We start from the raw sequence: 26,968 nt of genomic DNA on the forward strand, positions 1-26,968 counted from the left end.
AGACATCCCTGGACACGGTCAACTCTCCCCAGCCCTGCCAGACCCCAGGAAGGAGGCCACACACAGGGCGGTTGGTCAGCAGTGGTTATTGCACCATTGGCAAGTAGTGAAATGTGTGTACATTAGCGACAACCACAAGGTCAGCAAGACAACCCAAAAAAGTACCTACACTGAGTCTATTACATTCTTCCCGGGAGGGGTATCAACAACAGAAGCACACATACGCACATGCGCACACTAACATACCACAGAATGGAAAGCAATAAATTATACGCCTCATTCCTCCTGGATCCGAAGAGGCACAGTCAGAGAGCAAAGCCTCCCCAGGCCCCCTCCTGCGTCCCCGCTGGGTGGGGACCTCGGTCTGGCAGTGGTCGGGAGACGCCGGAGGCCTGAGCAAGGCCTTCTCTCCCTGGGAAGAGGCGAGCTTAAATATTTGGCTTCTTACAAGAGAAAAACTATATACAAGGGAAGTGGCCACACTGGCCTCAGAGGAAGGGAGGGCTCGCCTGGGCCTGTGGAAAGTCGCCGGGAGCCCAGGGCGGAGCCCAGGCACTCACAGACAGCAGGGAAGGCACGCCGAGCACACCGGCACATCCCTCCCAGGAGAGCAGGGCGAACAGCCTCCAAGGGCTGGTGGGCGCCCGGGTGGGAAGCATGCCAGGTCCTCTCTGTCCCCAGCACGGCTCCTCTGTCCCCCAGGACTCAGAGTCAACCTACGGAGTTCAAGGCCTGGAATTTCTCCCGCAGGTTTCTCACTCTCCCCTGCTGGCTGGGGTCCGCTGGGTCCCTGGGACCCTCTTCCTTTGGCCGATACTCTGCAGACTCCTGGAAATCCTGGCCCTGCCCCACCCTGGCCGCTGGCAGGCTTGGTCCGTGCCCACCGCCGTCCTCCAGCCCCACAGGGGGCTGGGGCAGGGGCCCCTTCTCCATGACAATCACCCGCCGGTTGTTGTCCAGGGTGAGGTCTGCGGTCACGTACAGGGCCCCCTCTCCGGCCGGCCCGCCTGGGGGCAGCGCCCCAGGAGGCTGTGGCTGGGCGGCCTCCAGGCCTGCGCGGGCCCTCTGGGAGCTCAGGCTGCTGCAGCGGCCCGCCCTGCCCGGCAGAGGCGGCTCCACTATGCTCTCGGGCACCGAGCGGCTGCGGTAGACGGGCGGGCCGCGGGGCCGGCTGCCCTCAGCCTGGAGTGCCTCGTCGTAGGAGGCGTACTTGGAGCAGAGCTCCCGCACGTCAGGCCAGTGGAAGGTCTCAGTATTGAAGGGGCTGAGGGGGCTTCTCGAGGAGGGCCGGACACCAGAGGAGGGGGTCCTTGGGCTGGCAGCAGAGGGGCTGCAGGAGAAGCGCCGTGGCGACGTCTCCCCGGCAGAGCAGGGCTTGGGCGGGCTGGGCTCCTGGCCTGTCGTCGGCTGCTCGGGGTTGAGGAGGGACAGCACCGGCTTTCTCCTACCTGTGAGGAGAGAGAGCGGCCTGAATCACTGGGCGGGAGCGGGGCGGGCTCGACTGTCTCCCATTCACTTTCCAGGCAAGGTGGTGGGTGGGATTTGGGGTGTGACGGAAGAGAAATCTCATTGACCATCCACGGCCCCGTTTATCAAAAGGAAACAGGAAGAATGAAGAAAAGGCGGGGGACAAAGGGAGACAACGGGAGTCAAAGGAAGAGATGAGAGCTTCTGCTATCCTGGAAAAGAGGGGCACATGGCCACGCTTCCTCCGAGGCCTCTGCTCCACAGGAAGGGCTCAGCCAGGCTGCACGCTCGGCCTTGGGGCATTAGACCAGCTGCCAGGGCACACCCCCGCCCTCAGTGTGGGGTCCAGCCCTCTCTTTGGTTTCTTAGGGGTCACTTTCCCACAGGAGCCAACTGGCTCCTAAAAGGCTCTTCTGCCCCAGATTTGAGGGAAGGGCCCACCCCCTGCCCCCATCACTGTACCTGAGCCACCTGACGGCGCTCCAGCCTCCTCCTGCAGGCGGGGAACGGTGGCAGCCGCCTTCTCCCACTGCAGTGGCGGTCTGGCCGTCACTGACTTGCTCTTGATCCGGAGACTGTACTGGCGGGCCAGCTGGTAGACTTTGTTCTTGACTCGCTCGCTCACGCGGCTGTCCATCACGTGGGAGAGCTGCACAATGCGGGGGTGCAATGGGGCCACCAGCTCCCCCTGGGTGCCATTGCTCAGCTCCTTCACCAGCTCCTTCAGCTCCCGCGCCAGGTGGGCCGGGCTGGGCCGCTCAGTCGGGGAGACACTCTCCGGTGAGGCAGTGGCTGACTCCTCGGTGATGGCCCCCAGCTCATGCTCCTCCAGGATGAAGAGTGGCTCGTGCAGGTCAAAGCCATTGGCCTGGCCTTGGCCTGGCCCCTTCCGAGGGCTCCCCCCAGAAGACTCCATTCCCTCCCAGATCTTAACAATTTCTGAAGATGGGCGGAACTCAGCATCTGTGATAGGAGCTGGCTCCCCAGCGCCCGCCTCGCCTGGTCCTGGGAGGTCAAACAGGGCCCACGAAGCCGGCCGGGAGCCTGCCTGTCTCTTGTGGCCCAGCGGAGCCACTGGCTCTGGGTCCGGCTTGGGAAGGCTGTTGAACCTGGAGACAGAGTTTCTCACCAGCCCTTTGGGGATGTAGGAAAGGCTCTCCCGGCGCCGGATGCTAAAACCCGCATCATGATGCTCTGCGTTTTCGTAGTAGCTCTTGATTTTGTCCAGCAACAGCCGGTCTCGGGTGGAGAGCATAGATTCCTTCTTCTTGCAGGAAGACTTGTCTGGCTCCACTGGGCAGCCTGGGCTTGGGGGCTGTGTCCCATTGACAGAAGGGCCACTCTCCATGGCCGCCCCCACAGTAGTGTCCACTTCCTGGGGGAGCTGAGAGCCGAGGGGGTCTGAGGTGCTACCACCTCGGGCCAGGCCCTTCTCGCTGCCCTCTAGGCTGAGCACACTGCTGCTCCGGCTGGTGAGTCTCGGGGTCCCGAAGCCACTTGACTTGCTGTCCTCCAGCGCCAGGCTGCTCCGCCGAGAGAAGCTGCTGACGAACCGCTCAGCAATGACACTGGCCTGGTCCAACACAGAGGGGGGCAGGAGGCTCTCGGGCTCCTGGGCAGCCCCCATTTCCTCCTCCTCCTCCTCACTGCTCAGGGCCTTAAGGTCCTCAGTGCTCTCAGCCACCACGAAGTCCACTATGCCACCTGGGTGGTCCAGCCCCAGCAGCTCCTGATGGACGTCAAGCTGTGCATCCAGGACTTCTGGAGACTCTGAGTCTGAGGGCATCTCCTCGGTGCTGGGACCTTCCACAGTGGCAAACACCTCCTGCTCTGTCCCAGACTCAGGGTCTGGCTCAACCTGGGACAGCACAGACAGCTCATGAGCCAAAAACCTCCCTCATGATGGATGAGGGGATGAGGGGCAGCACAGCCTGCTCAAAGTCTAGTGAGAGGGCTGTGGTTTAGGACCGAATGCAACCAATGAGCTCAACTCAAGAGTGGGCAACAGGAGCTCAGGGAGAAGAGCGTGATGATGTCCCTGAGTCACCCTGCAGCTGGGGTGCTGGGCCCATGTCCTCAAACCCAAGGAAAATACTAGGATGGAGTAGAGTAGTGGCACCTGTCAATGGCAGCCTGGGAGCTATAGGGACAAGGTGGGAACATACACACCAGGCACAGGTGTGGCACCAGGACTCCCCTGCCTGATGGAGTGGCAGCTCCCTAAAGCCCTAGAGGCTTCCCACATGGGGGTTGTTCTGGGTTCAAACCCAGGCCTGAGCAACATGAGAGGCCACTCCAACTTCCTGGAGGGGCCAGGGCCTCCTGCATGGATCAGGGTCCAGAGGGCGATGGGACCACATGCTAGAATCCTGTCAGGGCAAAGTTGGGGATTTGGCTCCTACCAGCCAGCCTCCGGCCCTGTGCACGACTCTGCATGTGCCCAGGAGTTGGGCGAGGAAGGAAGCAAATCTGAGAACTCCCTCTTGACCACCTTGAAGGTCATTTAACCCATAAAACTGGCCGGTATAGGCAACTTTCCAGAGGGGTCTTTAGAGAGAAGACAAGAGCCAACCCTCCGTGCTCTGAGGAGTCAGAGCTGACTCTGAGTATTCTAGTCTAGAATGTGCAGAGCGACCCCCGACCTCGGCCTGCACCGTCCCACACAGTAGCCACCACCACACGTGGCTTCCAAGCACCTGAAAAGTGGCTAGTCCAACTGAGAACAGTTGTAAGGGTAAAATGCACACCAGACTGCAAAAACCTCATTAGAAAAAAGTATAAAACATCTCATTAGTAGCTTTTTATATTGATCACATGTTGAAATGATAATAGTTTAGATATACTGGGTTAAATAATTTTTTAACATGGCTACTAGAAAATTCAAAGTTGCACATGTAGCTCACATTCTATTATCATTGGACGTCAGACTCTTATCCAATGTCATCAGGTTTCTCAGTCTTGTCCTGGCTGCGAGGCCCACCCTGTGGTCTAGGCCTCATGAACTTTCTCTTGTACCTTTGAGAAAGCAAAGGACTCTGTTCCACACGACCCACAGGCAGTGTCGGGTGGCAGGAAGAGGAAGGTGGGCGTCTGAGTCACAGACCCAAGTGTGAACTCAGCTCTGCCCCTCAGGAGCTGCCTGATGTCAGGCATATTCTCCCTGGTAAAGCCGTTGCAGGGAATGGAAGGAAGAAATAAACCATCAGACATGTAGGAGGCGTCCAGTAGACATCACCACCCTGCCCCTTTGCTCAGGCAGGCACAGGCATGATCTGAAAGTCTGGCGTGCTGGCAGGGGCAGGGCCTTATGCCTCCACAAGGCAGCAAGGGGATCTAAAATCTGGCCACTGCCACTAACTGTGCCCCTTGGCAAGGGAGACTACGCAAAGGGAGGGGACCTTCTTCTAATCCACAGAAAGGGCCGTCTGCTCCGATGTGCCCATAGGCCAGACAGGCCTCCTGAAGGGACGAGGGTCCTTGGGAGCGGGGAATTCCTGTCCCCACAGGCCCAACGGGAGAGCTCATACCTGAAAGCCCTGCCTGCAGACCTGAAGATCTGCTCCCGGCACCTCTGCACCATCCCCTTCCACTGCTGGCCACTCACCTCTGGCAAGGAGGAGGCCGACTCAAAGCTCATGCGCTTCTCAGCACGGGTTGGAGAGCGACCGCTGGGGCTTCTGCAGCTCTTGGAGCCTTCAGACTCCCTGCGCCCCTTTGCCTGCAGCAAGTAGAGGGCAGTCGTCAGCTCCGGGGACGACTGGGAGCTGGTCCCTTCTGCATCCCACATGGGCAGCACCTCCTGAGCCCCAAGGGGGCTGGGCTGCACTAAGAGCTAGCCCTGGATGTGAGCCACTCCAGAGTCAACCTGAACTGCCAGGTGTGGGGACACAGAAATCCCTGCCAGGCATGCAGCCTTGGAAAAGTAAACTTGCTAGACCCTTCCAGCCCCTCTGTGTGCTGGCTTCCCACCTTCTCCACCACTCCCACTCCATTAGTCATGCTGATCGAGTAGTATACTGGTTAGAGTCCAGTACTGGAACAGCGCATGCCAGGGGCTCACCAGGGTGTGACAGTGAGCAACGGATTAAGAAGTGCTGGTTGTAGGAGTAAAGGAACAAGGACAGAGGAGAGGGGAGGGCAGCGGAGGGGACAATTGGACGGGCATGCACATGCCAGGGAACATGCAAGGAGGAGGGGAGATCAAAGAGACACCTCACCATAGCGCCCCGGGAGAAAAGTAAAGCGTTGGCCCGATAGTGCCAGCAGTGGAGGGCGGCCAGCAGGGAGCTGGCAAAGTCAGCTACCTGCTCCGCCACTGCCAGGCTCTCCTCCTCCTCCTCCTCCGAGCCTGGGGGCTCCGGCCTGGCCCCCTTCTCGCTGCCTTCATGCCCTGCCAGGTCCTCCAGAGAGACCTGAAAGGCCTGCTCCTCCTCCTCCTCCTCCTCCTCCACCACCTCCTCCTCCTCTTCCTCCTGCTCCTCCTGGGCAGCCCCTTCAGCCTCCGGCTGCAGGCCCCGAGGATGGGCGGGCTGCCCAAAGTCCAGGAGAGTGCCGGCACTGCCCGCATGCTGTTCAGAGCACAAGATCCCCTCGTGACCGGCCTCTGGGCAACCCCCCTCTCCTCCTGCCAGCGGTTGGGGGTGGGAGGCTTCACAGAGAAAGCCACATCTAGACACCAACCCCTGGTCTCCACTGGGGCCCAGTGAGGACGGGGGTTCTCAAGGTGGGAAGCTGGGACCTGGGAAAGCTGGGACTGGTGCCTGGTCAGGAACCCAGACCCAAGGAGGCCTGCCTGCCCCAGAGAGCGGGAGAAATGAGGGAGGATCCAGGCCGGGCAGGCCACCACCACGGTGGTGTTCTGGGAAAAGGGTACAGAAGGGTCCCTGGGGCAAGGGCCACAGCTTATTCAACTCTGTGACCCTGATGACAGAATCCAGTACACAGTAGGCACTTGATAACTATTTGTTAAATGAATGAAAAGACAATGGGGGCTGAAGGGGCAGGGGTCTGACCAGGCAGTCCCACCCACCTTGTCCAGCCAATCCCCTCCATCCACTGGCCTTACCTTCATTCCCGCTGCTCTGGCTGCAGCCACCACCACCAGGTCCCAGCACATGGGCGAGAGGAAGGGGAAGAGAGATCAGTAAGCAGGAGGAGGAGCCTCTTTACAGAGGCCTGAGGCCCAGAGCCCCCCGGAAAAGGCCTCACGGGGGCTCCTACTCCTAGAACCCTCACCCAGTCTCCCGGGCTTTTAAAGGAATGACCGACAGAACAGGAGCTGGGAAGCAGAACAGCACAGGCCTGTGCCTGTCACTCACTCCTGCTGTTATCCAAGGACAGGGTGTGAGGCATGTGTGTTGGGGAAGGTTCAAGCCCCCTCCCCATTTAGCAAGGGGTGAGGCCCAGTTCCAGGGACGAATAGAGGCAGAGTCCCCTCTAAAGTGTCCTCGACACCTCCACCCGAGGGTTACTGTTTTCCCTTCCTGCCTGCACTCTAGAGCTCCCCGGGAACAGCTGTCCAGCCCTCCCACTCACCTTTCTCACTGAGTTGCCTGAGCAGGTGTCTGGTTGGCTCTGAGGGGGAAAAAGAGAATGGGCAGAGTCAGCGCAGGCCATTCCTGGCCCTGATCCCACGCTCAAAGCACCACCAGCCCATCACCAGCTCAAAGTCCACTCCGGCGTGGCCCCTGCAGCCCTAGGGCCTCAGCGAGGCTGCCCTAGCATCTACCCCACAGGGCCCAGGCCACTCCCGCCAGCCCCTGCCGACCATCCCCCAGGAGCAGCACTGCCCGCCATCCCCGCATTAGCACACGGTACCCAGGGCCCTCGATTCTGTAGCCAGAGCCCCACGCTGCCCCCTTGAGACCAACTAGCCACGTCTCTGGTCTCTGGAGGTCCCTGGTGCCACCTCAAGCCCCACCCTCGCCACAAGAGCACATCAGCACATTAGCTACACCTAACACCAAGCCCCCTGACAGCACCGGGCTGGAAAGCAGAGGTCGCACCCGACTTTCTGCGGCCCTTAAGGCCTGGCACTACGAGGCCTCGCTGCCTGCTGGGGAGTGTTGCCCGGCTGTACGGGGGCTGATGAGGCTCTGGGGACAGGATACAAAACACATCCATTAGGCTGATGGTGTCACCACCTTGTACCCCAGCCTTTCTGGGGACAGGCCTGAGACAGGGGGAGGCAAGGATACGAGGATATTGTCTCAAGAGCCCTCTCTACAGAGCCTGGGCCTTAGCCCATACGGCCCTTGACCAACTGGCATTAAGTGGGAGGCCCACTATAGACATGGAGTCAGAAAGAAAGTCTATTGAGGTCTCTTAGCTGTTCCCGGGCAGAGGAGCATATTGAAGAACTATTTTCTACTAAGATGCGCGTGTACACACACACACACTCTCTCTCTCTCTCTATCTGCATCAGTATAAGTAAACATCCAATTGTTTTTAAAGTGAGAAATATAAAATGCTCTACTCCTTCATTTTAAAACTGGTAATCAAGAATATTTAGTCAGTGACAAATAACGACAGGAGCACTGACTTAGCCATTTAGCGCACTAGCGGCCCATCAGCTCTCTGGAAGCAGAAGCAGGAAAGCCCAGAGGCAGAGTGGACGGCTGAGAGCGCACACTCACGCGCCTGTAGGGGGCTGCGTCCTCCCTCTCAGCAACTTCCTGGCCTGCTTTTACACACATTTCTCACAAGTTCAGTCAACTGATCTCTCACAGATAGAAGGGGGAAGAAGGGCGACCAGGCAAGCACGTCAAGACCAATGAGAACCAACACTCTTCAGGAAAGACAGACACAACACCTCAAAGGCAGCTGTCTCTATGGCAACCCCCAGCCCCTCCTCCCCCAGGTCACACGGCACAGGGATGTGATGTACCGACGCTAGAAGAGGACAAGTTCAGCTGTGGTCAGCATCCTCATTTTAAAAGGCTCAGGAGTATGAAGCACATTTTAGAAAGATGTCTGTTTCATAATGGTTAAAACTAAAACATGAAAACAAAACCCAACTCTTTTAGTGTTTCCGTGCTAAAATCGCAGCCATGTGGAAACTTTAGCTCTAAGATGGCCCATTTCCCGAGCTCTCTGACAGCTGTGGCTGAGCTGCTGCTGTTAGCACAGGTGGTCCTGCTATTACCACCTCCACCACCGTCACTGACTGGATGCTTCACCGGGCCAGGAGTTTCCAACTCAAAGCTATGGCAAATTAAGGGGGAATGTTAGAGAGAGAAGAGGAGAATTTGAGGAGAAGAAAGGAAACGAAGGGAAACAAAGAGGGCTGGAGACTTACCAAGTAACACCCCCAATCTGGGCCTTTTAACACATGGCACTGTAAAACTTGAGCGACCATGGCAAGTTGGCCTGGGGTTCAAGAGCAACACCAAACAAAACAAAACACAGACGCTTTCCAGAGACCGCTCTGCTCCATCTTCCAGAAGACCAAAGCCCACAGGTCAATCCACACTGTCGTTTTGGGGACCCGTAGGTCAGGGCCAACCAAAGACCAACACACTGTGGAGACCCAAGCAAGGGCACTGTTCCCGGTCACTCTACAACCTTTCTCTCCAGGGGACTCTCAGGCAGTTCTCACCCCAACTCCCATCTCGCGAATTTGGCAGGTACCCAGCTGAAGCTAAATCTGTCCCTGGGCCTCAGACGAAGGGCAGAGTGAAAACACACACATTCGTCACCACGGGAGAGAAGAATAAAAGCAAGGTTTTCTCTTTTTCAATAGACGATTCATTCCAATAAATCCAAGTACGTGGTACCAGGCCCAGGCATGGACAAAAACCCAGAAGAGGAAAATGGAACTCTTTCCTGAGACCCAAAGTAAATATTTCCCGTCTGGATTTGGTGCCACTTGACGTCTAACTCGTTTTCCCCATGTCCTGCCTCTTCTCTATTCCAGAACTGGGCTGGGGACCATCCACGATGTCTGAGCATCACTCCTGGCTGACTCCCAGTATTCCGAGTGGCTAAGGAGGAAGGTTTTGATCACAGGGGAGCCAAGAAGGGGTGCCAAGGCCTGAGCAAACAAGCACCCCTAGGGTCCCTGGTGGGCAATAAGGGCCAGAGGTGGCTGGTGGAGGCAGCAGGAGCACAGAGAGAGGATGGCCCGCACACGCCCATCAATCTCCCTCCTGCCCTTTCCCAGGATTTCTGGAAAGGTGAGGGCAGCCCAGATGCTGGCTCTAGATGATCTCCTGCCTGGTCAAGAGTCCTGTGAAGAGACCTCCTGCCCACAGAGCCCTGCCCTTACCTGACTGCCGGCGGCCCTGCTGCATGTGGGTAGACACCTCATCCTGGGAGGACCAAGCCTTCTTCAGCCGCTCTGGGCTATGCCGGTACCGATTGGGATCTGCACCCAGGAGAGACAATCAGGCCTTTGGGGTAACCACCAGCCTTGGCCTAGACACTGCCCACTGCTGACCGCACCTCTCCCACCACCCCAGCTCCAGGGGCCAGAAGCCTCCAGAGCTCCCTCCTCTTCCATCAGAGCTTCAGGCACAGAGTCCCACTGTGCAGCATCATGCCCCTAGTCTTGCAGTAGACCCCCAGCCCTTGACAATAGGAGCCTCTCCATCCTCCCTGCTCCCCAGAATATAAGTATCAGGCAAAGCTTCCCCAGAAGGCAGCCTGATGCAGAGATGTGCACAATTATGGACAAAGCAGGCAGAAAGGCTCCACTTACAGTAGGAATCCATTTCCAGGATGGCTTCCTTGGCCTGGAAGGAAAGGAAACCCACCTAGTTACTATGGGACTCACTCTTGCTGCACTGGGACACCCCACAGAGCTGCACTGAGGCCCATGGCATCCTCTGAACTGACCCCTGCTGTCCAGTGGATCCAAGGTCCAGAAGGTGAGGCCCCAGTGGACCCCTGGAGCTGCCTCTGAGGGACACTGGTTCCCTGCGCCCCATCAGGAGTCCGGCCGTGGCACCCTGGCACTCACCTTCTGGGGGATGGTGGTATGGTGATTCTCCAGGATGAGCCTCTTGATGTGGTGAGTCCAGCTCCGTTTCTCCTCCACTGTTTTGGCCTGGAAGGACCCAAGAGAGAGGGAGCCAGGGTTACTATCACAGGCCCGAAGCAATCCGGGGAGACCATGCTTCCGCCAAGGTGGGCAGAGGGGGAAGGAGGGGCTGTGCTGGGGCCCTGTGAGGACACCTTGACTCCTTAGCACAAGCCTAAAGGGATGTCCATCAGGATCCCGACCTTCCAGAGAGAGACCTGAGGTTCACACAGCTAAGCAAGTGGAGGAGGAGGTTCTGTCCCCAGCCCAAGCATCCCACCTGCTCCTCACCTGGATGCTGTACTGCTGCTTGCTGTGCTTGTAGTGGGTGACGGTGAAGCACAGGGAATCTCTGGTGCTTTCAATCAGCATTAGGGAGGAGCACTGGGGCAGAGGGGGAGAGCAGTCAAGACTGGGCGGTACCCAGGGCAGGGGTTCCAGCCCTTGAGACCATCTGGGGTGGCAGGGAGAGTACTCTCGAAGGATGGAGCTGCATCCACATTGACCGGGGGCCGATGAAGAGGGCCAGGAGAGGGGCCTGGGCCACTGGGAGGGAGGGACAGAGGGAAGAGGGCAGAGGAGACGGCAGCAGCCTGGTTACCGGGATGTGACCCTTGTAGACAAAGTGATCGCCCCGCTTCTTGGTGATAAGCAGCGCTTTGTCAAAGAGGAAGAAGGTCCTCTCGTTGCGCACGCGGTGTACACGGAACGTGCCCTCCAGGACGAGCTCCCCATAGATGGTCAGGTCTGGCCCCTTCCAGTTGATAAGCAGCGACTGAATCTCCTGCAGCAGAGAAGTCCCGACCCCCAGGGTCAGGCTGCTCATGACCCTACAGGGACCGCATGGGGCCTCAGGAGGCTCCCGTAGACCCAGCCACCACCTAGGTCCCCCAGGGACATGCTGTCACAAGGGTCCCTCCAGAGAAGCCCGCCCCACACAGCCACCACCCCTGAGCTCAACACAGCAAGGCAGCCACACTCCCTCTCCCAAGCCCCATGGCCTCTGCCGATCACCCCTGTGTGTCCCTCCAGCCACCAGCCCCGGAGCACCTGGAGCCGGACTGCATGCTCGTGCCTCCTCTTCATGTCGTTGATGTACCAGGCCACACAGGTCATGGTGTCAATGGCATCCTCTACCACCTCAAAGCCATCCTCTTCTTCATCAAAATGTTTTGCAATTTCCTGTGTGGGATACAGGCATAGGGAACCCAGGCTCAAGGGCCCTGAACACCCCCCTCCCCCACCACCTACATACTCGGGAGGCCCCTTGGGCTACCTGGAGCAGCAGGTGGTACTTGAGGATGCGCTGCACAGGCTTCAGCAGGTAGGAGCCCAAGGGCAGTGAGTGCTGCAGCAGCTCCTGCCGGTCCCGGAAGAACTTAGCCTGCTGCTTGTCCCGCATGCACTCCGTCAGGGCTGCCACCGAGCTGCGGGCGGAAGGGGCTGTCACTGACTAGGGAGGCCTGGATGGGGCAATGGGTTCTCCAGACTCACCAATGGCTCTGCCACCCCTCTCCACCCAATTACTCACTTGGGGTAGTTGTTGCAGTACTGGGTGTAGATATCAAACTCCTGGCTCTAAGAAGAGACCAAAAATAGTGACTTCAGTTGACTGGGTTGTACCAAAGACAGGCTCCTGGCCCCCGGAGCACACTCTGCCCCTCTCCCCCGAGTGTCTGCAGCTGCATCTTTGTGCCCACCTGTGTAGGACATCCCATCTCCCCAGCAGCCCCTGGCTCCACCCCAGAACGCCCTTCTCATTTGAAGCAGGGTGCTTGGCACTTCCCCTGGAAAGGGGTCCCCAGCACTCAGATGTCCTCTTAAGCTGGGAGTTTCTGTCCCTCTGAGCCAGCAAGGCAGGACAAGGGGGCAAGGACTCAGCCCTTCTTACCCTTTCCACAAAGCAGCTGGCCACAGCCACGGGGTCACTATTGCAGCTGTCCAGGTCTCTGAGTAGCTGGCTGGGTGAGGGGAGAGTGCTCATCAGACCCCAGATGACTCAGCCTCTATGGCCAGCAACACACCCCCTCCCCAAGCTCCTGGTGCCCAGACACACAGCCAGCCCTGGTGTCACGCCAAAGAGTGGGGCTTCCACCCTCAGGGTGAGCCCTGCCATGTCAGCAACCACATGCTGTGCTCAGCAAGGGGAGAGGGAGGAAACACCAGTACCCACCTCGGGAGGGCACACAGCTCCTCTGCAGGCAGAAGGAGTCAAACACACAAAAGCAGAGATTAAAGGGCGAAGAGGACGGAGAGGGGATTCACAAAGGAACCAAAGCCCCAGTTCAGAAGGATGAGGGAAAGGGTGAGAGACAGGGTAAGTCCTGCACCCTTGTTCATAGACGGGGGCACTACAGAAACCCCTAGAAGTGGTGCTTCCCCCTGCCTCCTCTTTTCTCAACCCCCACCATCAGCCTAAGTCTCACCTGGCCTGGCCTGCCCTCCCGGACTTCTCTGGCTCGCACGGCAGGAGGTTCCTCTGCCTTGTTGAAAGGCCTGGGGTAAGGTTCTTCCTATCAATGATATCCCCTCAAACTCTGTTCCTTCCAACCAGTGCCCTTTCCCTGGGGAGTCTGTGGGCCCAGGCAGCACACCCGGGCCCCAGAGGAGCCCCTCCACCCTGAGGCAGCCCCTCGCCAGGCCTTGCTCTGTCTCCCCCATTGCCTCTTGCCTGGTTTGTACCACCCCTAATGGGTCACATCATCTCCAAGGAGCCCTGACTTCCCGTGGGGTCAGTGGGAAGGTGGAGAAGAAATTAAGAGAGATGCAAGTGGAGGATGAAGATGACAGGAACTAAGGGGCCACCCAGAGGGAAGTACATCACGTGCAAGGTCCAGCGGTCCCCTGAGAGGGTGCTGGCCCAGGCTGGACCCAACACACACATGGCCTCAAGCACATGGCCTCAAATTATCTCCCCCATCTGACAGGAAGCACATGTGCCCCAGGGCACGTGGACCCAACTGGTGCCCTCTCCTGCAAGTGCTAACTATACGGTTGTACAGGGAGGAACCGCCTCTCTGCACCCTCAGAGATCAGGCCCTGGGCCCACATGTCACAGCCTATAAGACCAGGGACATTCAGGGCTCCCCCGGGCCCCAAGATGGACTTCACAGGCAGAACATGGCACATGTCAGGCCCACTCACACACCTGTTCAGTGCGTAGATGTTTTCTATGTTCCCAAAGAGGGCACTGACTTGTTCTGGCTTCAGCAGCCCGGGCGTGTCGATGATCTTCAGGAGGTAGTCCTGCACGGAGAGAGGCGGTCAGAGCCTGGCCCCACCTGGCACCATCCTACGCCCCTGCCCACCTCCCTGACCACATCTCGTTTTGTACCGCATTTCACAGCTATGACATGATTTCACAGACATTATCTACTATACTGGCTTAGATAGTACCCCCTCTGAAATTAACGTCCACTCAGAACCTCAGAATGTGACCTTATTTGCAAATAGGGTCCTTGCAGGTATAACTAGTTAAGGATATCGAGATGATATCCAATGTGACTGGTGTCTTTATAAGAGGAGAGGACAGAGAGAGACACAGAGAAGACATGTGAAAGTGGAGGCAGAGATTGGGGTGATGCAGCTATAGACCAAGGAACACCAAAGACTGTGGGCAACCACCAGAAGCTGGGAGACGGGCATGGAACGCATTCTCCCTCAGAGCTTCCAGAAGGAACCAACCCTGTCAACACTTAACTTCAGACTTCTGGCCTCCTAAACTGAGAGAAGAAATTTGTGTGTCTTAAGCCATGCAGTTTTGTAATTTGTTAGGGCAGCCCTAGAAAGGGCAGGCATCTCCATTGCAGTGGGGCAGAGGGCTCCCTCAGTACATGCCCGTGTGCCCTGCACAGCGTGAAACACGTCACCCACCCCTCCCTGGGAGATAGGTGCATCATTTTACAGGTGAGGATCCTGAGGCTCAGAGGCTTACCTACCTACCCGAGGCCCCACAGCCAAAAGCAACAGAGCAGGGATCTGGGCGCAGCCGGGCGGGGTCCCGTGTTCAGTCTGCGCTGAGCACAGTAGTCCCATCCCTTCCCTATCCAGGGCACCTACTCCCCGGCGATCTGCAGGAAGTTCTGCTGGCCCAAGCTGCAGATGTGACCCGAAGTCCTCAGGCCGTGTGAGCAGCCAGCAGTTCCCCAGGGCAGGAGACCTGAGACCTCCCCACCACTCCAGGGGAAGCAGACCTTCTGAGACAGATGTCTGGGAGAACTCTCCTCCAGGGTGGAAGTAGGTTTATGCGAGAGAGCTGGGCCACTTGACGCCAGCGACCAGCCCCTCGCAAGCTCAGCCATGCAGCCCCGCAGTGGCAGTAGGGACAGCGGGCCTCACCTCAACGATGCTGCGCAGGTCCTGCACGTACATGCGCTCCGTTTCCACGATCTCCCGCACCACTCGGCCCAGGTAGCTGAGCTTGTGCGCAGGCGCTGCAGCCGCCCGGCTGTTGAATGGGGACAGGGGCCCCCTCCTGTTCAGCCAGCCGCTGGAGTTGTTGTTGCTGTTGGGGGGATGCCGGCCGCGTGGGGAGCCCGCCCCGTTCTCGGCTGCAGCCTCGGAGGCATTGGGCTCCTCCATGGCGCCGCGGCTGTCACGGGAGGAGCCCGACGAGGAGGTGCTGGAGCTCAGGCTCACCGGCCGCTCCTGGCTGCCATCCTGGCGGAGGGAGGCAGAGACGGGCATCCTGGCATCGCTGCCTGGCTCGGGCACCCCGGTGAGATTCTGGGCAGGAGAGAGAAGGGGTCAAACCTCACAGAAACAGAAAGTAAAAGGGGGGGTTGTCAGGGGCTGGGCAAGGAGGGAATGGGGAGTTACTGTTAAATAACACAGAGTTTGAGTTTTGCAGATAATTAAAATTCTGTGGATGGATACACAACAGCGAATGGACTTAATGCCACTGAACTGGACACTTAAAAATGGTTAAAATTTAAGTTGTATGTTATGTGTATTTCACCATAATTAAATAAAACAACTCTGAGATCCCTTCCCTGAGACGCTGTGAGCGTCAACAAGGATACCCAAGTAACACTCCTTCCTGACTTCCGCAGCTCTGCCTCCATCTTTCCCAGGGTGGAGGGAAGTAGATCACATCCTGAAATCATAAAGGGCTCAGAAACCCAAGACCCTAGAAGAGCCTAGAGGACAGCTCCGCCAGCCCGGGGTCAGGGGCGCCTTCTGATGCAATCCCAAGCCCAGCCTCCCTGTACCCGCGAAGAACAACGCCTCTCAGGGCCTCCGCTCCCCACCATCCACTGCAGGGCTGTGTCCTCCAGGAGGCAGCCACCTGCTGCAGGGACGGCTCTGAGCATAGTGCCTGCCACAGGGCAAGGGCTCCACGAACCATCAGAACAATGATGAGAATGGTAGCTGTCAAAAGCACTTCCCAAGTGCCCATCTGTCAGGGCCTGTGCGGGGGTCACCAGACAAGGACAGGCAGACATCTGCCTCTTATGATCTTGAACAACACACATGCCAGAGACTAAGATTCTCCCCAGGAATTGCAAAATCTCTTGAGCATAAGTGGCTTCACCAGGAACCAGACACCTGGCTACTGACAGGGAAGGCAGAGGAGATGGTACAAAGGCTGAGCCGTATTAGCCCTGCCCCACCCCGGCATCTGGTACAGGCCCCTGACTCAGCCCGGCTCCTAGGGCACAGGAAATTCCCCAGGGCTGAGCCACCGGTGAGTGTCCCTAAGCTCCCCTCAGCACGACAAGCAGGAAACTCCTCCCAGGTGAGGCAAACACAGCCTCAGGTGGACTTTATTCCCTGAGCAGATGGTGCGGCTCACAGGTAGGGCTGCCTGGAGCAACAAGTCAGGGAAGGACAGGGACACTCCACCCCCACACAGAGGACAGAACTCACCAACACCACTTTCCAGAATGTACATCTGATTGCTGCTTCCACAGGAAAAACAGTTCCAGAGCAACCCTCTCACCTCCACTGACCCAAAGCCTTCCCTCTAGTTCCAGAGCTCAGAAGCTACTGGACCACAGGCTAGAGCTATGAGAAAGATCTAGAAGGTGCCATCACTCCATAGCCTTGAATCTGCCCCCTGGTTTTCTGTGCCTCTGCCCCAACCTGGCACCAGTGCCCCTACCTGTGCCAGCACCCCTGGGCTCTGGCTTTGCAAATGTTTTCTCTGCCTGGATGTTGTTTCCTCCCCACTCACCCCATGCCATACCACCCCAACCTATGTCACTTTTGCCCAACTCTCGGGTCTTAGATTAGAACATACTCCTGTTCTAGAAACCTCCCTGAAAACTGTACCTAGGGGGTCCCTTCTATGTACACATAGCACCCCAGGGCTACCCCTGTTGTAGCACTCATTGTGTGAGACTGTGGCGAGTTTGAGAGCCCTTGCCCTAGACTGTAAGTTAGTCAAGGGTGATCTGGCAAATGGATACTGATGGTGACCAGCTGATGCTTCTACTGAGCTCCAAGTCAGAAGCAGAGAGCTATTTACCAATCCAAGCTAACCCAGCGAGGACTCTCTCAAGCACAGCTCTGTCACTGCGGGTCCCAGCTGGGGGGTCACCTCCACAGTGCTCTACATGAGCCTCTCAGTTTGCAGGTGAGGACACAGTGGCAGCACTGGGGCCAGTCCTGTGTTCTCCCTCCTTCCCTCCCTCCCAGGCAAAACACAAGGAGAATTAATTAACAGGATCATCGTGAAACTCTGAGCATCTGAGAGGAGAGCCCCTGGGAAGCACAGCACAGTTCTTCCTCCCTCCTGGGAATAGCCTTTACAATTAATCAGCTACGCCGTTCTACAGAACAGCCACCAGGAGGGCACCATGTCATTACAGCACGGGGAGAAACAAAGACCCAGACTAGACCCCAGCCCTCAACCCCCAGCCCTGGGGGACTCTGGTGTCCTTTAATGCACATGGCACAGTCAGGCACTCCTCCCCTGCCTACCCGTCCCCACTCCTTGCCTGTCAGCCCCAGCTGGAACAATGGGGCAGGGACTTACGGCCTAAGACCTTTCCCAGATCAGACCGGGGTTCAGTCAGCCCCTCTGGGGACGCTAAATGGAAAAGGCCCAAGTCCCAAATGGATTTCACAGCTGGCCAGCTCACAGCCTTAAAGTAAAGGATTAGTCACAGCCCACCGCCCCCGCCCCCCCCCCCCCCCCCCCCCCCCGACACACACACCCTCAGGGTGATTTATCTCTAAAGGGTACCTCTGGTCACTCTTTGGGGACCCCATTGCCATAGGGTGGCAACATAAGCACACTTTGAGCCCAGAAACTAAAGCATCTTTTCTACCTGGAGAAATTTTCTCTAGTTGAACATAGCCATCTGCCCGCAAACCAAGCTCACATTTTCAAAGTAGTGCCCATGCCCAAATCCTCCTGGGGCTAAAACAAAGCGTAATGGCCAACAGCTAAAATCTCCTAAGTGCTATAGACAGAACAAGCCACTTCTATCTCAGAACAGCTCTATGAGGTGGGGACTACGACTATCCCCATTTCACAGGTGCAGAAACTGAGGCTACAGGAGCAGCACACGGTAGAGCCTGGATCTGAATTCAGGCACTGAGGCTCCAGTGTCCACGCTCCCCTGCCCTTGCCTCCCTAATGGATTTCACACCAGCCAGGGCCACAGGCAAAGGATTAGTCACGGCCCTGGATGCCATGGGTTTGCCTCAGCATAAGCCATAGGGGACATATTAAGACTTGAAAGATTAGAGCTTTTAGCATGACACTTCATTTACCCAGCGAAGGCCGAAGGAGGAAAAGGACTGAGACTGAAGGTTCCTTAACAGCTATTTCTAGACCTGCTACCATGTGACCTTTGAGCATTTACCCTCCTGTTGGAACCAAATGGTAAAATGTAAATTCCAGGTCAAAAGATCACAGGTCAGAGAGAAGGAAAAGGCATGAAGCCACTGGTTTTGGACTGTCATTCCTCAGTGACCAGGAGAGCAGGATCACAAGGTTCTTTCTCCCAGGAAGGAGGACTCACCGGAAAAGAACGGAGAGACCCAGAAAAGGAAGGACAAAGAGCAAACAGACAGAGTACACATGGGTCTGTGAGCAGACACCATGTGACAGTGACGGAAAGGAGACACCACACCCACTCTGAGTGCATTCTGGTCCTAAAAGCCTGATCCCAACCATTGCTGTGTATGTAGTTCAGACTCTCACAGAGACAGCTCAAGTACCCGCCCACACACCCCTGGGTAGAGGCAACCCTTCCTTCCTCTCCACTGAGCCTCACCCCAAAGCCAAGGTAGAACTCAGGTCTTCAAACTCATCTTGGAAGACACCATCTGCTTGGAGCCCAGAGAAGGAGGTTACACATAGGAAGGCCAACATCCTCAAGCCATGTCCACCCCATCCTACCACACCCCATCTCCAGCTCCCAAGTATCCCCCAGCCATGACCTCTTCCATCTTTGACCATGGATCAATCCAGTCAATCATCAATCAGTGAATCAGTCTTCTAGAAAACCCTATATCTCAAGTCCCACACCTGTGAAGCCCTCTTTGACAAGGTCCCCCAAAAGACTCTTCTTTTTGAAGGGCCCAAGAAGCTGCTGAGACATACACCTTTAAGGGTCCAGGAGATAGAAGAAGAAGGGAAATCAATTTCTTTTTTTAAAAAACTTTCTGCAAAGTTAAATATACTCCACACCTTTCCTCCAGCCACACCTCTCCAGGTCACCTGGCCCCACCTCCTAGGACCTTCCCTGAATATCCCCAGGCAGGAGGCAGGCAGGCTGCAGCAGGCCCCCTACATTCCCAGCTCAGCTCACTGGGGCCAAGGCCCATGTCCTTCTCCTGCCCACTAGGCCTCAGCACCATGCCCTCAATGTGACACGTACTCCTGCCTCCAAAAGAAAAAAATGACACCGCCCCAAATCCCCAGTAGCCCCCATGTTCTGTCCTCAGGCCTCTTGCCACTGAGGCAATAGGACCCTGCTTCACCTCCCAGCCACAAATTCAGAAGGGATGGTGCCACAGGGGCACTCACCTGGAACCTTCTGCACAACCTCTGCTTCTCTGGTCCAGGGGGATCCCCAGGACTCAGCAACACTCCCTTCTGGCCCTCTCTCCCCGGCCAGTGGGCTGAGGAGGCACGAGAGGGCAAGGGGCCCCCTGGCCTGAGTTGGCGCCCTGGAGGCTCCCCAGAAGACATGTCAGCTCAGGGAGGCTGGGGCCAGGTGCGGAGGTGGCTGATGTCATCTCCTCACCTCCTGCCCGAGAAGCGGAAGCCCGACACACTACACCTGCTCTGGGCCGGGCAGGAGAGGAGTGAGGGGCTTCACCACAGGCGCTGCTCCAAAGTCCACCAGCCCCAGCGGGGAGCGGACGGACTCACCAGTGCCTGCCTGTGGCCAACCCCCTCCTCAGGGACAGCAGGTTGCATGGCCGTCCCTTCCCGGCCGGCTTTCACCCCTCAGCAACAAACACCTCCTAGACATTCCAAAAGCTCCCCAAACCAGGGCAGCCAAATGGCCTTTGACCTTCCTCAGAACAATCCCCAACTCCACTGTCAGCATCTCCTCAGAGAGGGTACCAGAAGGAAGCATAGAGAAAAGCCAGAACTTTTCTGCCTTTTCCAAGGCAGGAGCAACGTGAACTTCCAGAGACCTCAGGTGAGGTCCTGAGCCACCAGCTGGGCTCCAGCCTGCAGCTCAGCACTGCCCCACCCCATGTGGTCCCCAGCTCTGTCCCTACAGAAGGCTGCTGTCCCTACTGCTCCACCTCAGGCCCTTCTCCCCGTGAGCACACCCTGGGCCAGCAGAGAACACCTTTCACCACAGCCCCGGAGGCTTTCCTGAGCACAGGAGGAGCCCTGAGAGGGTCTGGCTCTGGGCCCCTTTCCTGAGCGGTTTCCTCACTCTGATCCCTCCCATCTCTCCCCGGAGACACAGGGGCCTTAAGCACCCTAAGAAAGGACAAGGGAAGGCTCCCCGGGGAGTGACTGTGTTCAATGTGAGCAACGTGACTGTCACAGAGGCTGTGCGAACAGTGTGACCAGGGTTTCTGGGCCACCCAAGCCCAGGCCAGCTGGCTCAAGTTCATTTTCCCTCATGAATTCATTTTCCCTCATGAATTCATTTTTCTGCCACCCAAGAACAGCAGAGGGCCACCAAGTGTGGCTGAGTCTTTGAAACAGGACTTCAGCTGCTGGGAAGGAAAAGGCTTGTGCTGCCAATGGAGACCTGCCACCTGAATTCCGGGAGAAAGTCTGGGCCTACAGACTGAAATCCAGAAAATTCCCACAGCCTGGCCGTGAAGGGGAAGGAAAGCCCCTGGATCTTCTTTCAGTGGGAGGATCTCTCCGTCACACAAACCATTCCCATCACCTCACAACCCCAACATTTGCTCACGTTGTTCCTCAAACCTGGAATGTGTCCAAGACATTCTCTCCCTACACAAATTTGGTCAAATCACCTCCTTAAAAAAGGCTTCCTCAATCATTCCCAACCCATCCAACACATACACTATTGTAGACTGAATAACGTCCCTCCTACCTGGCCCCAAGAATATCCACATCCTAATCTCTGGATATAAGGAATCTATGAATGCTACCCTACACGGCAAAAGAGACTTTGCAGATGTGATCAAGTTGAGATTATCCTAGATTATCTGGGTAGGTCCAATGTAATCACAGGGGTCCTTATAAGAGGAAGGCAGCAGGAGTCAGAAGTTGATGTGACCACAAAAGCAGAGGGACCAGAGAAAGAGATTGGAAAGTGCAGGCTGCTGGCTTTGCAGATAGAGGAAAGAGACCACAGGTCAAAGGATCTAGGCAGCCTCAGGAAGCTAGAAAAGGACAAGGAAACAAATTCTCCCCTGGAACCTCCAGAAAAAAAACAGCCCTGCAGACCCAGATTGACTTCTGACCTCCAGAACTGTAAGATAATCACTGTGTGTTGTTTTCAGCCACTGAGTTTGCGGAGTTTGTTACAGCAGCCATCAGACACTGATACACACATGCTCCTTTGAACTATAATGATCCTGAATATTGCTTAAAGCGCTGGTCCTTGGGGGTTCATATGTGCAAGCTTGTCTTCTGGGCTAGACAGTAAAACCCAGTGGGCTGGGCCCTCTTTCCCATACCCTTCCTTTACCCCCAGATGGCAACGCACACACTAGGTGCTCAAAAATGCCTGCTGGAAGGACTGCAGGATTGCCCCTAGAGCGACTCTCACCACTCCCACAGTCAGGTGAAAGATAAACAGTGGTCGAAGTCAAGACCTGAGCCGGTTCCTCCTAGACTAATGAGTTCCCACCTTAGTCACGGCCAGCAAGTTTCCCATTGGCCAAGAGGCACCCAGGAGTTGTGACTGCTCATTCACTCCAGCAGTCCTATCCCACCTGGCCCCAAAGAAGGGACTAGAGCAGGGGGATAGCTGCCCGGCCATGCCACATGGTAAGTGACCAGCCACAAAAAACTGGGAGGAAGGCAAAAGTGGCCAAGGGACCAATTAGGAGTTTGGAGAAGGGACAGCAATAAGGTCCACCTACAAATATCCTAGGAAAAGCAGTCCACCAGGAGGTTCCACATAAACACACACTAAAGACAAACGAAAGCAATTACTGTTCATTAGAAATTGCAATTGCTCATAGCCAGGGTAGGTCAATTTGGCTCCCAGCACAATTTGTCACTAAGCAGGGAAATGACACAATGTCCCCAGAAGATGGAGCAGCTAAATATCGCGCTAGAAATCAGACAAATCCAATGTTCCCAGAGGCCCCACCTATCTCACCTCTAGGTCAAAGAGGCTAAAAGGACCACCGCTCCTTATCAGCAAAATTCAGGGACCCCGCCCTGAAAATTAACCATCTTGTTGCCCCCCCATCCTCAGTGTAGGGACTGCTTGTTTTGAGCTAGGCTGGGGTTAGCGAGGGGAGAGAACAGGCACCACACCTTCCAGAGTTGCAGCATGTACTACTTCATTAGATTCAAAGGCAGTGGAGAATCTCAGCAGGAACCAAGTGGGAACAGAGGGGCCCCATTAGGTCTCTCTGAGTTCTCAGCAAAGGAGGAAAGAATACGCAAGCAAGCAGGTGTGTACACGGGAGGCCACAGAGCAGAAGTTAAATGCACCAAATCGATCCACAGGCTTTGGTATCAAGTCAATCTGGTTTGAACCCCAGCTCTTCCACTTTACTGGGGCAAGTCACTTGATGTCACCAAGCTTCAAGTTCCTTATCTGCAAAATGAGCACAACAGTACCAACCTCACTGGTCTCCAATATTGAGATGGTACAAGTAGAGCATTTGTACAACATCTGACACACAGGAAACCCATCATAAATGGTAGAAATGATGAGGATGGATAAATTATTATTTGTTCCACAAGCACCAGGACGAGAGAGATTTTTTTCTGATTTGCGTCTCAAATTCTGATCCATATCTCAAAATAAAGAAACATGTTAAACCTGGTGAACCAGTATGATCTAACCCACTCCCACCAACCATCCGTCATCTATGATCCCAACATGGATTTGGACCATGATCTGATAAGGGAAATATGAAGCAATTCAGCTGGAAAGGAAAAACAGTCTGACATCCATGCCCAACAGAAGGTCAAACTGGAAGATGAAGTATAAACGAGTCAGAGCCCTTTGCTATAGCAGGCAGGGCGCATTCCTCAGGGTTCCACAGAGGGAGGCGGCATAGACTGCTAGGAGCTGGAGAGGAACAGCATGGGGGACAACAGGCCTGAGCAGGAACAGAATTTAAGGCAACGTGAGGCAGCAAAAACGCAAATAAGTGATTAATAAAAACCATCCTTGACACTGGTCCTTGGGTTTTAAAGAAAAAACAAAATCCAGCTTCAGGATGGACATGTGGGAGAGCCAGAACATAAGACAACGATGCGAGGAAAAGCCCTGGTGTTCACCCATGTCCTAGTCACAGGGAGTATCACAGAGGGGAGCAGCAGAATGTGTCTGAATGAGCCCAGGGACTCCAGCCAGCACTGCTCCAAACCAGCCCTAGCTCTGCTCCCAACTCGCTAGAGGATAAGGAGCAAGGCAGTGACAAATTAGTGCCGCGTTGTCTACCTCTCATTTAGGGATAACGCTACTTGCCCTTCCTAAGCTGCGAGCTTCAGAATTCACTGGACAAACATTTCCAAGCACTCAGTTTGCACAAAGACGTGGCGGCCTTGTGGGAGATACAAAGATGCCCCACACACAGAGCCCGCTCCCAAGAGCTGATATTCTACCAGGAGAAACAAGTGCAACAGTAATAAGAGGAGGCGGAGAGCAGTGTGGTGAGCGGCATGGGAGTTCAAGATTGCCTCCAGTTTGGGAATTCGTTCAACACTTCTGAGCATGATGCTAGGCCCTGGGGATACTGAAATGAATAAGACATTGTCCCTGTCTTTGAGGAACTGAATTCTGGAAGGAAAAACAGCCATGTAAACAGATTATGCACAAAGCAACGCCTTGAGTGATGCTACAGAAGTACGAATACATGAACTGTGCTAGCAGGAGAGGGTGTAGCTAGTGCTGCCAGGGGCACCAGGGCAGCTTTAAAGCAGGTGACATTGTATCTGAGTCTTTAATGATGAGTAACGTTTTGCCAGGTGAAGAAGAGATCTGAGGGCATTTGATGCAAAGGCAGCAGCATGGGAAAGTTGAGTCCCGAAAGGGCCTGGACCACCCAAGGACCTGAGGCATCTGGCAGCATGAGGCCAGGCAGGAAGCCAAGCCAAGGACAGACTGAAGGAATGTGCAATGGCTTTGTTGGAAAGGGCACTCCCAAGCCAGGCCTGGAAGAACAACTCAAGAGACAGGTAGAGACAGGGCTCTATGAGATGAGGTATGAGAATGTGCCCTAAAAAGGTACAAACTGCTATGTGGGCTATGGCCACAGGTGTCCACATAGCCAAAGAGTGTTCAGGAAGAACCCAGAGGCCTAGTCAGGTGTAACTGTTCATAGAGAGCTTCAAGGAGGACAAAGAGAGACCTAGGGAGCATCTGCTAGAAAGAAGAATGAGACCTATTCCAACACACGAAGGGGGAAGAAATAAGGCCCCAAATAAACATGGAGATACGAAGCCATGCATAAATTAAATGCTTCTAAAAGCAGGAAGAAAACATCTACTCTAGAAAACTGAGATACCAGGGCTTATCGGGAAGGGACTCTTTCATTGGGATTCCAGAACAGTAGCTCCCAAAGGGGCTGGGGGAGGGGTCAGTGTACATCTTACCTCCCGAGGGTTTTTCCCTTCCCACAATTCCCACTTTCTGTCCCCAAGCAATTTGGAATCAGGGGGCAAGGCTGCCAGCAGGGTGGCTCCCCCAAACACAACTTCCTCTCCAATTCCACGCATGAGCATCCAGACTCAGTAAAGTGTATAAATGCGAGCAGCCCCCTTTTGTGAACTGCTGCAATCAGTCCAACCAGCCCGGCCTTCCTCATCCCTCAGGCACTACAGCAAGAGAAGAGCTCCAACCAACACCCCCTCTTTGCCCTGGACGCTGACCTTGGGCCTGGCACCGGACCCAGAAAAGTTAGGAAAGTAGATTTTCCAAGGCAGACCTTACAGCCTCACACAAGGTCAATTCTCCAAGGCAGGCAGCCAGCCCTTCAGATAGCAGGGCCTCACGCACTTCCCCTCACGGATCCCTATCCCACAGCGCCTCGGGCGGGGGCAGGGGGAGGGGGGGCCTCTCCACCCCACGCACCTTCCCCCACCCCAGCCCCCACCCCAGCTCGCTGCCTTCCCTTCTGAGGAGCCTCAATCAGGGAGGCCCAAGAAACTCATCCAACCAGTTCCCACGTGGGAGGAGAGGAGCTTTCTCCCTCAGCTGAGAGCTTATATGGACCAGCATGCAGACAGGAGGGGCAGCTGTCACCAAACCCCAGATTCTGGGGTGAGGGGTGCACATGGCATAGAGTGGCACACCCCAGGCAGCAGAGTCCCACTCCTGGAAAAGCAAGGCCTTGATTCAAGGTTGAGAGACAGTCACGTCCGGGTGGCAGTCTGCCCTTGACCTGAGCCCAGAACTCTGAAGGGGTGGGCACTGCCCCTGCCTGGCTGCGTCCATCAGGCACAAGACAGGGTGGGGTCGACTTCCTTTCACATCGTCCACCTGCCACTACCTGATTTTATCGAAAATAACCACCCTCTGTGAATTCGGGGAAAAGGAAACTTTAGGAAGAAGTGGGAGATTAGCCCTGCTTTTCCCAACATGTGTGTGCTGGGCCCCTTCTTGAACCACCCAACTCTGAATGCTCAGCGATCAGATGACCCCCCTAGCAGAACCATTTGTGGTCACTTCCAAAAGGAGCATAGGATTGTCTTGCTCTTACCGAGCCACGATGGACAAACCCACCAGAAGAAGCCAGCGCGGCATAAAAAGGACCAGCCCTCCTACACCTGCACCTGCGTGATTCTCAGTTTCTGAACCTCCAAGGGAAAAACCCACCTTTTGCCCCAAAGCCTGTGGCTGGCCTGGTTCAGAGGGGACTTTGGCAAGACTTGAGGCCTGGAATTGAGGGTCCTGGGCACACCCCACTCTCATCCCCTGGCCTGGCCCCAGCCAGGTACCTACCGCTTTCCTCAAGAGGGCTCCCATCCCAGCACCGAGAGGGCGGCGTGGGGCCGGGGAGCGGCATCCTCCCCAGCACGGCGCTGCCGGCAGCCTAGCAGTTAACAGGCCCAGCGAGCAGAGCAGCGGGCTGCCACCAACAGCTTCGGGAATTAAAGCGCCCGCCGCCTCCTGCAGAACCTCTTCAATAAACGTCCTATTCAGAACCAGTTCCGCGTGTGGGTCATACTTTCTGCATTGCTTTCATTCCTGAATTCTGGGGGGCCCCTAACAGAGGAAATGCAGCTTCCCACCCCGATTCAGCAGGTCCCCTTAGGTGAGGACCCAGGCCACAGCCCCACAGGTGACTGCCACACTGCCCAGGACATGCAAATATCTCCAGCAATTAAGCACAGGGGACACGAACTGCAGGAAGTCAAATACTGAAGACACACGAACAAAGCCAGATCTTTCACCAGCACAACAATACTCCATTTATGCGCTCCTCCCCCAGCCCAGGCCCTCAACGCCTGAGGATATTAACCCTTCGGCCCTTACAACAGCCAGGGGCAGAGGGGAGGGACATGGGGGGACTCAGATATTATTATCCCTGTTTTTACACATCAGGAAGTGAGGTACAAGTGGCTCCCGAGATGCCAGACTGGAATAATAGAAACTCACATTTCATTAGGGAGCACCAGGCATTGTGCTAATCACATCTGTATGTGATCTCCTCACAACAACCCAAGGATCCAGAGCCACTGACCCACTTACCCAGGGCTGCACAGCAAGGTGAGAGGGAAAGCCAGGGCTTGCGGGAACCCACGCTGCCTGCGTTCATCACCACTCTCCAGGACCAGCTCCACGGGGCCCAGGAGATGGAGCCAAAGATGGAAGGGAAAGGTACCATCCCTCAGCCCACCTCGTGGGAATGCCCTCAGGCACTTTTTGCCCTTTTACAAGCAACACTTCA

The 26,968-nt window shown here is 56.0% G+C and overlaps 1 protein-coding gene across 2 annotated transcripts; it reads right to left on the reverse strand.

Moving 5' to 3' along the window:
* Positions 1-70: 70 nt before the first annotated feature.
* LOC124233721 (pleckstrin homology domain-containing family G member 3-like) lies at positions 71-26,157 on the reverse strand. Of its 2 annotated transcripts, XM_046650850.1 has the most exons (19): positions 26,020-26,157; positions 14,825-15,211; positions 13,635-13,732; positions 12,378-12,447; positions 12,018-12,064; positions 11,763-11,913; positions 11,537-11,668; positions 11,088-11,270; positions 10,778-10,870; positions 10,427-10,513; positions 10,166-10,199; positions 9,734-9,832; positions 7,473-7,562; positions 7,003-7,041; positions 6,533-6,552; positions 5,772-6,035; positions 5,072-5,185; positions 1,930-3,325; positions 71-1,448 (listed from the first exon to the last, which is right to left on the reverse strand). In XM_046650850.1, exons 1-19 carry the CDS (start codon positions 26,041-26,043, stop codon positions 712-714), a joined length of 4,065 nt encoding a protein of 1,354 aa, XP_046506806.1. In that variant the 5' UTR covers positions 26,044-26,157; the 3' UTR covers positions 71-711. The 2 variants fall into 2 exon arrangements, with proteins under 2 accessions (XP_046506806.1, XP_046506807.1); XM_046650851.1 differs by lacking the exons at positions 5,772-6,035; positions 7,473-7,562 and having other exon boundaries at positions 26,020-26,155.
* Positions 26,158-26,968: the final 811 nt, after the last annotated feature.

The sequence above is a fragment of the Equus quagga genome, unplaced genomic scaffold, assembly GCF_021613505.1.
Source record: "Equus quagga isolate Etosha38 unplaced genomic scaffold, UCLA_HA_Equagga_1.0 220_RagTag, whole genome shotgun sequence".
Classification (NCBI taxonomy): domain Eukaryota; kingdom Metazoa; phylum Chordata; class Mammalia; order Perissodactyla; family Equidae; genus Equus; species Equus quagga.